This window comes from Triticum aestivum, chromosome 5D (assembly GCF_018294505.1).
Source record: "Triticum aestivum cultivar Chinese Spring chromosome 5D, IWGSC CS RefSeq v2.1, whole genome shotgun sequence".
Taxonomy (NCBI): Eukaryota; Viridiplantae; Streptophyta; class Magnoliopsida; order Poales; family Poaceae; genus Triticum; species Triticum aestivum.
This window is the reverse complement of record NC_057808.1, coordinates 321,786,910-321,798,964: the sequence shown is the minus strand read 5'-3', so window position 1 is coordinate 321,798,964 and position 12,055 is coordinate 321,786,910. Positions and strand designations below refer to the sequence as shown.

The 12,055-nt window shown below is 49.0% G+C and overlaps 1 protein-coding gene across 2 annotated transcripts; it reads left to right on the top strand.

Annotated features, from left to right (window-relative positions):
• Nucleotides 1-552: 552 nt before the first annotated feature.
• LOC123124772 (centromere protein V) lies at nucleotides 553-6,115 on the top strand. 2 transcript variants are annotated; one of them, XM_044545331.1, is made up of 2 exons: nucleotides 553-2,409; nucleotides 5,640-6,115. In XM_044545331.1, the coding sequence occupies exons 1-2, from the start codon at nucleotides 2,064-2,066 to the stop codon at nucleotides 5,648-5,650; spliced, it is 357 nt and encodes a 118-aa protein (XP_044401266.1). In that variant the 5' UTR covers nucleotides 553-2,063; the 3' UTR covers nucleotides 5,651-6,115. The 2 variants fall into 2 exon arrangements, with proteins under 2 accessions (XP_044401266.1, XP_044401265.1); XM_044545330.1 differs by lacking the exon at nucleotides 5,640-6,115 and having other exon boundaries at nucleotides 553-2,479.
• Nucleotides 6,116-12,055: the final 5,940 nt, after the last annotated feature.

The window sequence follows — 12,055 nt, the reverse complement described above, 5'->3', positions numbered from 1 at the left end:
CTCCACATCTAGCTAACCCGAATTGGCGCCCCTTGACGCCGGCTAGCCAAGAGCTGCTCGGCGCCGCGCCAGAGTGGCGGCCAGAACCCAATTGCAATCTACATTTTGCTTTTAGGGGGCTTTATGTTATTTTCCAGGAACCTGTTGTAAATTTAACTATTGAGAAGTGAGCTCTTCATCTTGTCCGAAAGGGTTTTTACAAGATCTATTTTGACAGAACACATGCCATAATTTAAAAAACATTTCACAGTGCATCCTAAAACAATTTTGCAGTATGAGATTTTACGGACAGAGATCCGTAACTGACGGCCAGCCAGCCGTTGGACCAAGGGGGAGGGGCTCAGATCGAATACTGTAGCGCCACTGTTGACGGTGGTACTGCAACGCAGATCACTGTAGGTGGGGTACTATACATCGAGCACTGTAGAACTGCCACTGTGTGAAGAGTGGGGCCAGTCACCGTACGGTGCCTTGCTAGGCACTGGATCTCATTCCAGATTTTTATAGTATCCGCTAACTTTGCCTTGACCCCCTCGAGCCCGACACCTCGTAGTCAACATTGGTGTGCGGGCAAACCTTCTAGCACAAGCCACCAACTACCGCGACTTGATGGATGTGGGGGAAACTTGAAGCTTACCCAAACTTCAATCCACGCTCCAGCTCCAGGGATGGAGCGCCCGAAGAAACCACCAGATCCGTTTTTCACGGAGAGGCGATCTCGCATCTCGTCCCTCAACCATGGCGGCCGCGGGGGGCGGATGGCCTGCAGCTGCAGGAGCACCTCGGCATGGGATGATGCGGAGCTAGGATGGCCTCGAGGTCGGGGCTGCAGCCGAGCTGCCGGAGGCCTTGCCGGTCCCTCTTCTCGGCAGGTACAGTAGCACGCGGAGTTGCTTGTGCCGGGCCGTCGGGAGACTCCGTCGCTGGTCGGTCAAGTCGGCAGGGCCGTGAGGAGGTCGGTAGCATGCTGTTGGGAGCCATGATGGGGGAGGCGCCGTCCATGGGCTCTCCCTCTTCAGCCATGGCGATGGCGCACGCCAGCGACCGAAGGGGCCCTCCTCACAAAATTCTGCAGCAGCCAACTCGCGCTCTAGTTCGTCACCACTGGGGCCGCCCGGTTGGGATGGATTGGAACGTTGGATCACTAGAAAGTGCAGCTGGTGGTGCCGACGTTCGCATCGGCGAAGACACGCACAAAATCATCGGCGACAGAGGAGCGAGTAGTCATGGCGGCGGCGGCGGCCTCCGTTGGTCACAGTGGCGGGGGCGGCGGCCCTCAACGACCACGACAAGGAGATTAAGAGGTGCAATAGCGTATCTACAGGCGCGTCAACGTGTCATGTGTCGCACTCGCTGACGGCGCAAAGAGGATTATCGTCCGGTGCGTCATTGGCAGAGTCTGGCGCTGACGAGCGAGGGGCACACTGATTGTTCCTCGTCGGCTTCTAGCATTGGAGCGCCGACTCCAATGATGTGGATGCTGCACTGTGAGTCATGTCGGCGTGGAGTGGCAGCAACCAGGTTCGTGCCAAGACATGGGCGTCCACCCGATGGCCGTGACAGTGGTCTAAGGTGCGAAGACGCCCCATCAGTTTGCTGGTGCCTTTTGGCCCTCATGTGGAGTATCGGCGGAGGTGACTGCACTGCAGCGGTCCATTTTCAAGATGCTATTTTGAACACTGCTTCGTGTCCGGAGTGAAAACTCTTGTTTTAACCTTTATTGGTCGGACTCAGCAATGACGAACTTGTGGTGTTACCTTATTGAAGGCGTTATCTACTTGCTGTTGTATCAATCTTCATTGACTGATCACGGCAATTTGGTGATGATGATAACACAAGGGCGGTTATCTTTTCTTGAAGGCGCTCCTGCGGAAGAAGTCCTATGTGTTAGTCTGTATTTTGTAATGGCTCGGACAATGATTGTTTTTTGTCTGTACTCTGCTTAACAATTAATAAAAAAAGTTATATGCATCACATTGATGCAAAGGCCGGGGCTTTAACCTCCTTTAAAAAAAAAAGGCTCCAGTTCCAGGCCACCAAGGCAGCAACCACCTACCACGGGCATGAGCTCCTCCGATCCGGTCGTCGTCCACAGCGGCGGCTGCCACTGCGGGAAAGTGCGGTGGCAGGCCGAGGCGCCGGCGAGCGTGGCGGCGGGCACCTGCAACTGCGCCATGCGCGGGATCACCTTCTTCACGCTGCCCAACGACAAGTTCCAGCTCCAGCCCGGCTCCGACGAGTTCCTGACCACCTACACCTTCGGCACGGGCACGGCCAAGCACATCTTGTGCAAGGTGTGCGGGATCACGTCCTTCTACAAGCAGCGGGGGAACCCCGGCGAGGTCGCGCTCTCCGTCAGCTGCGTCGATCCCGGCACCATCACGCACGTCCACGTCACGCCGTTCGACGGTAAGAACTGGGAGTACTAGTTGTTTATGTGTTGTATAACCTCCTTATCCCCTGATCATAATATAGAATATACGAGTACTTGTTACACTTGTATTAAGACTAGCATCCATTATCAGATATAAACTTGCTCTCCAGCAATAAAAACCGATCGCTAACCACCTGCGAACATCGATTCTTGTCTTCCGTCCATCCAAATTTGCATGTTTATTTATTTATTTTTTAAAAAGGGGAGCAAGCCCCGGCCAAATTTGCATGTTAATAATTACAAGAAAATTACAAAGCATTCCCTCTATAAAGAAATATAAAAGCGTTTAGATCACTATTTTAATGATGTAAACGCTCTTATATTTATTTACGGAGGAAGTACTACACAACTTTTACATTAAACTGATGATCATGGGCCACCTACCACGCTAGACCTCCATGAACATATTAGAATTCTGTGTTGCACGACGAATTACCTTGGGGAAAATGGATCCTCAAATCACTACTACTATCAGTTTTCCTCTTTCCGCAGTTTCCTTGCACACCGCTGCTTCCATATTACCGGTAAACCAACAATCAAACTGAAAAACTCAGTTATTATTATTATTTTAAGAAAAAGAAGGATTACCCGGCCTCTGCATATGCACGATGCATACAATTATTTTATTAATTATTTATAGAGACCTAACAAAATAATACATCAGTAAGTCTCAAGTTACCATCATGGCAACTTATGTCGCAACTCCTGACCACTTGATGAAGGGGTGCCAAAAGTCCGAGGCGAATACCAAACAGACCTCGCATCAAAACTAACATCTAAAGCCGGAGGCCCCAGCAAAGCCTCTTGGCGGGTCTGAGGCACAGACCAGTCCGACGCACTCTGAGAGGCCGCCGCCACCGTCTTCCACCGATCCATCTTCAGAGCGCGTACTGACGCATCGACCTTGGCAGGTCTGTCGTCGACGCCACCATGGCGCCAGAGAGCGCCACCTCCCTACGCGTGTCCATCATCATACATCTGTTGCTGAGACCCTGCGGCGCCATGCCGCCGAGACTCCACATCATCGATGCGTGACATGGGACGCCGCTCCACCGCTAGGACCGTCCACTGATCCCTCGAGCCAATGCACACCTTCAAGAATGACGCCCCTAAGGGGGAACGACACAAGAGCGCCGCCATCATCCGATTAACTGATCAAGGGTTTCCCCGGAGGTAGTAAGAGGAGTTGGGAGCTTCACCTCGATGATGCCTTCATGAAGGAAGCGACGCCAAGGGCGTCACCATCATCGGCTTCGGCCAACGGCCGAAGACCAGGTTTTCACCCGGATCCGTCCCAAGAACATCCAACCGACAACCCGTGCATCTGCAAGACCACCTTCAAAGCCCCGGAGCTAGCCGCCTAGATTCGGCGATCATCCACAGCTGCGCTACCACTGCGGTGTATCCTGATGCTTCGACCACTGCCGAAGGGTGCCACCACTGGAGCACGAAGAGAGGGCTGCCAACCCACCGTGCCATGCCGGAAGAGCCGTTAGGATGAATCCCAAGCACACTCTTCACCGTTGCTATACCAAATGGGATCGGGGGTCGAATCCGCCAAACCGCCGGAGCAGCTCTGCCTTGAACATGGGTACGTCCACTTTATGTCGCCGAGGACAATCTGGGCTTCACCGTCCGCCACCGCCCGGGGCCGTTGCCCCGGCATACGCCGCGGTGCAACGAGGCGACCACCCTGGCCAGGCCATGACCGGAGGCCACAACCGCATGTACCCGACCCGATCCGCCCGGTCCTCCACGGCGTCCTCTGCATGCCGCTGCCACCGGCCGGCCACACCACCGCCTGTAGCACACCGCGTTGCCGCCCAGATCCAGATTGGCTGCGCCTCCTCGCGGGATGAGGTCCGCCCCACCTCCTCCATCACGAGTAGCGAGGGGATCCTACGCCACCACTATCGGCCACTAGGCTTAGCCCGTTGGCGTCCCCGGCAGCAACGGAGGGAGAGGAGGACGGAAAGAGGAGCCCGGCGGCTAGGGTTTGGGGGCACCCGAGTCGCCGAGGGTGGAGGCGACGTGGGGCAACAACTGAAAAACTCACTTGAGTAATTCTAAACCGAAAATACAAATTGTGCAATGTTTGGTTTGAATATGTACACATTATTTAATCATCATTTCTAAACCCGAAATTGCACAAATAAGAATGTGCATTTTGGGCTATAATTGTGTGAAAGCACTGAATTGCGCATTTCTGAATCCAGAATTGCTCATAAAAAAGAGAGCTTTTATAGTACATTAAGAAACAGTATAACGGGACGAGCTACGGCTGCTCACAGCATCTTAACATCCCTAGCCGTCCGATTATTGATCGGTCGATCTCCAGCCTCACATCCGGTGTTTTGTGGGTTGCTGCTCCGCTGACTTACCTAGGCTTGTTACGGTTGATTGGGCTGGAAATGCATGCCGGGCCGGATGGGCTGCTGGTAGGCACCCTCCAGGCTTCCTCGTTAGGCTGCCCACCTTCCACTCTTCTGATAGTGATGAAAAAAAAAGATAGCGATGGAAGTAGCGCCGCCGCCGCTGCCGGGGCAGTCTCTCGCATGTAAACGATGGCAAGGGAAAGGCGTCGACGCATCCACATCAATGGATGTTGGCGGTAAGGCGCTTACAAGGGCGTCTCGGCTGCAGCTGCGCCGCGTTCCGGTGCGGCGGAAATCTGGCCTGGCGCGTTGGGGATCGATGGCGGATCTAGAAGATGGCGACGACGCCGGTCCACATCAGTGAATTCTAACCCAAGGTGCAGAACGTCCCCATCAAATTTGACAAGCAGTAGTTCAAGTATAAATGATCTGCTCCTCTTCCGAGCACCAAAATAGATTTATTCAGTGGTGTTGCATGAGCTCTGCCATCCCCAATCACTACTCCGTCATGCTCTTCATGCTCCCCTGAAAGTAAAAGGCCGAGGACAACATAGCACGGTCAACTTCCACTGCCGCGATGTTGTTCAGTGCAGTCCCATCGTGAACCAAACCAAATGTTATTTCAGCTTCTATTTTCGTGGAACTGCTTTGATGTTCAGTAATTTTGTTGTTTTCTTCTTGTTCTGCAGCTATGAATTTGCAATCATTTATTCTTGTTATTTGGTACACAACATGTGCTTCTCTCAATGGCTGAGGAGAAGCACATTCCATTACATAATTTTTCAACATTAAAGATCCTTATATTTAACTAACAACGAGCTATGTTGTAGGATCCAGCTGAACAAGTTGAACACCAATGACTAAATAACTTCAGGTTCCACCTATTGGATGAAACCTCCAAGGACTGGAGCTGATCCAAATAAAAGGTATAGTGGAATGATTAACCCGTTGCCAAATGTAGATTTCTAGCACAAATAAATTGGTATCATCTCGTTTCCATCTGCACTTCAGCAACACTGGAATATGATATATGATGAGGATTTTGTTTCTTACATTTATGTGACTAATATAATCTATTTAACTACGTTAAGATGTTATATCCTCAATAATGATACAAGAACCAAGTATATTTTGTAGTGGTTAGGCCTTACTGCAGCGTGCACATATACAGAGCACACAGGTTTATCCAAAATAATCTCAAAATATTTCATCAATTACACATAATATATCCATACAACTATAAGGTACAATACAATTAATCATTTATGTTATTTTATTTTTATTTTATTAATAATATACCGGCATCCTCCCCACCATTGTGTTAGACAGGTTGATATTTGATGTCGTTACATATACCAAACATTTTGGATTCTTCAATGCCTTGTCATACTTTGTTGCGTTGTGCTTCGTGAGTCTGTTCGTGTGTCTATACGTGCTTAGCAATATTATGCTCTCTATTGGAGCATTTAATGTTAACACTATGTATGCATGTATTCACTTTAAACAACATTACATTGATCGTATTCCTAAGTATTTATATCCCACTTTGTTAAGATGGACGAGTGCGGCAACGCGCGCCTTTATGATCTAGTCTAACATATATGAGCCATCCATTTCAGTGGATGAACGCACCAGATTTACCAATACCACACTACAATTTGGGTAGTATATTAAGAAGTTAGGGGTATTCTGGGTCGTAATATAATCAGTTTGAACTCAGCCAGCCCCAAGGATGCTAGGTCACCGACCCTTGCAGACAGACCTCGCAATTTGGTACAGCCGCCCACGCTGGTCGGCGGCTGTCTGCTCACACGCACAGTGGCACAGGAGCTACCTCTCTCCATCACACGAAGCCCCACCCACAGGCGGACAATTTTCGTGTTTTGACCCTTTTATGATAGTTGTTTCAGATCTGACCCTAGTTTGCAAAAATTTCGGGATCTGACCCTTTTCCTACCGCCAGGGTCCTTGGCGGTAGGGTATAACAGCCTACCGCCAAGGTCTCTGGTGGTAGGAAACTTATCTACGTCAGCAGCACGGACCCCTACCGCCAAACACGGTGGCGGTAGCCTATATAACCCTACCGCCAAGGTGTCCGGCGGTAGGTACGAATACACACTGTGTCTGATACTTAGGAAAAATTGACGGTAGGGCATGCAACCCTACCGCCAGAGACCTTGGCGGTAGGCTGTTATACCCTACCGCCAAGGAGATTGGCGCTAGGAAAAGGGTCAGATCCCGAAATTTTTGCAAACTAGGGTCAGATCTGGATCAACTTACGGAAAAGGGTCAAAACACGAAAATTGTCCCCCACAGGCACGCCTCTGGCTGCCGCCCAGAGATCAGTACCTCTCCTGGCATGCAAAATCTAGTACTCCCTTCGTAAACTAATATAAAAACGTTTAGATAACTATTTTAGTGATCTAAATACTCTTATATTAATTACATAGGGAGTATCTAGGTTTCAGAAAGTGCCATAACCTAATTGTATATTTTTAATCCTAGGGTTGCGCAATCATGCAAAACTCAAAATTATAGAGGTAACAAAGACAAATAAGGAAGAGGAAATGTACTACATGCAACAAATGTGTGCTTGATAGTAGGATTTACTGAATCATTGTATCTCGAAAAAAGTCCACAACAACAACAAAAATCATAGATGTGAACATGTCATAACATGAGCACATGCGTCATCCAGATGGAGGCAAGGTAGCAGTGGTCCTTTGAGCAAGCGACATCATGTCAGGGTGGAGATGAGGCGGTTGACCTATCATGCCTCCGTACTTGACACCACACAAGTACATAGTGGATGGGGCCGAATCAAACGGCTTGAGATGGTGGTTTGAAATGGAACCACTTTATATAACACGCATGTTACTTGAAAAACAACCTTTCAAAGATGGAAGAAATTTTCAAATGAACCACAACACAACCATGCGAGATGGTGCAAAATAGATAGGGCCTAGAGAAACCAGTCATGGAGAAAAACGAATGATGTCCATTGTGCATTACATGTAAAATGTCTTTGTTTCGCTGTGGCCTATCTCTGGCCCGTTTGTACTGAAACAACTGAGAATCAATGCCATTTGAGAAGGTTTTGCCATCTGCAAAACATATGATTTCCTTTTACCATCAAAATATATGATGTCACCAATAGGTTGTTCGATACTAATGACATTAGACACATTGCATGTTACCAAATTGTTGTTTAGTCATCAAATCCCCGGAAGTAAAACAACAACAAAGCAATAGATCATCTAAACACCACCGGCTTCCGGCCGGCTAGGATTTCACAACCGTGATTCACTAAATTCTTTTTGAGACAATTTTACGGAGTTTTATTAAACCGCCACAATATTACATGGACCAAAAAAGATCACCGAATAAACCTTATCAAACATGACGGTCTACACCTAAATGTGTAGGGTATGTCTCAACGCGATTCACTAATGTAACTGGGAGCAGAGCAGGTTCCTTCAAGGGTTTTTTTTTCTTTTAGAAAAGGAGGATTACCTCAGGCCTCTATATCTAGGCGATGCATGTAGTTATTTTATTAATTATTCATAAAGATCTTGCGAAATAGTACATCATGTAGTCTGAAGCCATTGTCTTAGCAAGAACCGTCGCTACTCCTATCCACTTGATAAAGGGGTGCCGATAGTCCGAGCCTAATATCAAAGAGACATCGCACCAAAGCCTAACATCTAAAGCCGGAGGCCCCAACCAAGCCACATACTAGGTTTGGGGTACAAACCGGTCCGGCACACTCTCATATGTCGTCGCCGCCGTCTTCTACCAATCCTTCTTCAGAGCAGAAACTAACGCACCGACCTTGCCAGGCCTCTCTGCCATCGACGCCACCATAGTGCCAGACAACGTCCTCCTCCTGCGCGAGCCAATCTCCGCGCATTGGACGCCGAGTCTCCACTGCGCCATGCCGCCAATATCCGCCGCCATCAATGTGTAAGGTGAAGCACCGCTCCACAAAAGAAGTCGTCCACTAGTCCCCCGAGCCTGTGTACACCTCCAAGAATGACGCCCCCAAGGGGGAGACGACACCAGAGCGTCGTCGTCATCCGATCTACTGATCTAGGGTTTCCCCCGAAGGTAGTGGATAGAGGTCTGGAGCTTCTTCACGACGATGCCTTCAAGAAAGTAACGACACAAAATAATGCCACCATCGCCGCTGGTCTTGGTAACAAGCCGAGAACGAAGTTTTCACTCGGATCCGCTCGATGAACCTCCGTCAAGCATCATCTGCACGGGTCGCCACCGATTTGAGTCGACGCGCAGCGAGCAGGCCGGCCGGCCAAATTAGATTTGTCCGGAGGCCAAACTACACATGGCGTCGACCCGTCCACCAGGCCCTCCATGCCGCTGCCGCCGATCCGAGGTCAAATGGCCCGTCGTCGTAGATTCAATCGCCGCTGCCGAACGCAGCCAACGCCGTTGCCCGAAGCAAGGCCGGCCACCGCGCCCGCAGCCATCGCCGCCCGAAGCAAATTCGACCGCCGACCAAGGCCAGGGACGCCCGCCGCGCCTCCTCACCCCGCGGGGCTCCGCACCATCCCCATAGCGCAGGAGAGAGGGAGGCCCCCGCCCCCGCCATTGGCCCCCGAGCTATAGCCGGCGGCGTCCTTCGGCGGCTCCGGAGGGAGGGAGGGAAGGAAAGAGATCCCCCGACGGCTAGGGTTTTGTCCCCACCCGAGTCGCCCGAGCGGGGACCTCAACCTTCGGCCCACTGGGCCACTACTCTAACGGGCCCATTGGTCGCTGGCTAGCCGCAGCCGGCACCTTTCATCCCCGAAATCACTAGTTGAGGAGCGCCCCCCGCAACGATTAGTCGGGGAGCGCTCCCCGACCGCCAAGTGTCACGCGCGGAGCGCTCGTGAGACTTTTCCGAGGCGCTCCGCGCGCAACACTTGTCGCGCGCACGGCGTCTCCCATGGTTTCCGGTTTTCGATTTCCCTTTCCGGTTTTTCCTTTTTTCACTTTAGTCCTTATACTTTTAATGTTTTGTAATACCTTTTGATCTGTTTTGAGATCTATTTCTCTCTGGTGTGGGCGAACCGTCGTCGCGCACTGTTCTTCTTTGCCGCCGTCTCCGCCCGTCGCGGCCGCCGCTCTTGTCGCGTGGTTACGGCGGCCCCTGTCCTGGCCATCGCGCTTGTTGCCTGCTCTTACGGCGGTCCTTCTTTAGCGTCGACCGCGCTTCCCCGTTCGCGATATCGTCGTTCCCTACCGGTTGCATTCATGGGTTCCCTGTTTCCCTTTATCGTTTCTCTTTTTGTTCCCATTATATTTCCGGGATATGGAGATTTATGGGGTAGTTACAGGTGGGGACTACCAACACTATCAGATGTCAAGTTTCAACTGGGTTTTGTGGGATTAGTTCTTGATAACCATTGTGTTCCTTGCAGTTATGGCTTGTCCTTTTTGCCGTATGCCTGGTGGCCCATGTTCTTCTGTTGATTCTTCTGTAGATGGGTTCAGTATGGTCCTGGATCGGCGTTGTTGGAGGCGTGTTGTAAGAATATCATTTTATAATTGTTCAATTTTTGGCACACATGCTTATTTCTTTTGGTGTTGTCCATGTTGTTTAGATTTTGATTATGATCCTTGTTTTGATTTGTTGTGCAGTATGTTCCGTGCAGTGTTAGAGCTCATCTTGCTCGTTACATCGAGGAGTGTAGGGCTTTAGACATAAGGAGGGGTGACGAAAGATACTGATCTTGCTTTTCAGTGCAATGAGGGTTATTTGTATGGTGTTCTGTTTAGTCATGGTCGGGTGAGGAGCAAATTCCATGGTCCTTCCTCAGAACGATTGGTCAGTGATTATGGTGTTCGTCCTCGTGATATAATGACCATTAGGCTTGAACATTATGGAACGTGGATTGGTATTGATTTTTATCGTGTTGGTCGTGGAGATTCATTGTCTCCTTTACCGTCTGTTGGCAAGGTTTATTTTTAAGGAGGTTTTTAGCTTGTTTTATTGTACATGATGATTTTTCTGTTCTCTTGAGCCTGTGTAATTATATTTTGTAGCTCTTGATGGTTTGAGCGACTCCGAGATGGAACTTGTTGGGAGTTGTTATTACACCCGTGGTGTTTTTCTTAATTATCAGCAGATGTATTTCATGAGGTGTCAACTCTTTGATGATGACTACGTACCCTGTTGTCCTTTTGTTCACAGGATTGATTCCATGAATGTTAATGGTCATCATATGGTCAGTTTTTTTCCACTGTTTTTTCTTTGTTTCTGTTTATTTATTTATTTTTATTATCTCTTCTATTTGTAGTTTTGAATTTTTGTTCTATTTCTGATAGCTTGATGTTTTTTGTCAGGTTATTCCTGGTATTGTTGTGAGGAGTTTGAAGGAGTTTGTGACTTTTCCTAGGACTGGCGTTTTAACTCTTGAAGTTACTTTGGAATCTGGTTATGATGATATATATGTGAGCACTTCTTGCTCCTACTTCATTGGCTTGGGTAATAGAATGGTGTTCAAATAGGAAGGTTTCAGTGATTTTCTCAAGGCATCGTCTATTGAAGTAAACAGCTTGGTGCTGATAACTTTCAAAGAGCATGATGGGAGGCTTGTTGTTATCTTCAATCTTCTGTCGCATTGATGTTAGTTATAGCCTTTGAACATAATGGATTTTGTTTAAAAATCTATGCTACGGTTTAATGTTATTTAGATATATGAAACGATATGAACCTAACTGTTCATTGCTGTTGTTCGTTTGTAGAAGAGGTATGGTTGTGCATCTCTTTTAAAGATATTTTTTTGGACGGATGTTATTTAATTGGGGTCATAGTTATAAATACAGTAGAGGCACGTGTGTTGTTCACTCTGAGGCATGGCTATGCATCTCTTTTATGTGAGGCACGTGGATTGAAGTCAGTACAGGCATGGTTGTGTGGAGGCACGTGTATACTGAGAGGAGCGTGTGTGCAACACCAAAGTTGCACGGGCGATGATGCGTGCGGAGCACGTAGAGTTACTGTGGGTTTCATGTGAGGCACGTGGATTCATCAAACGGAGGCACGGAATTACAGTCAGTACATGCACGGTTGTGTGGAGGCACGGGTATACTGAGAGGAACGTGTGTGCAGCACCAAAGTTGCACGGGCGATCACGCGTGCCGAACACATAGAGCGAGAGGCACGTGTGTGTGTAGTACGTAGAGTTACTGTTGGTTTTATGTGAGGCACGTGGATTGATCAAACGGAGGCACGGAATTATAG

What these genes read in the sequence shown, in the direction of transcription:
- LOC123124772 (XM_044545330.1), top strand. Translation starts at nt 2,064, where the DNA reads ATGAGCTCCTCCGATCCGGTCGTCGTCCACAGCGGCGGCTGCCACTGC.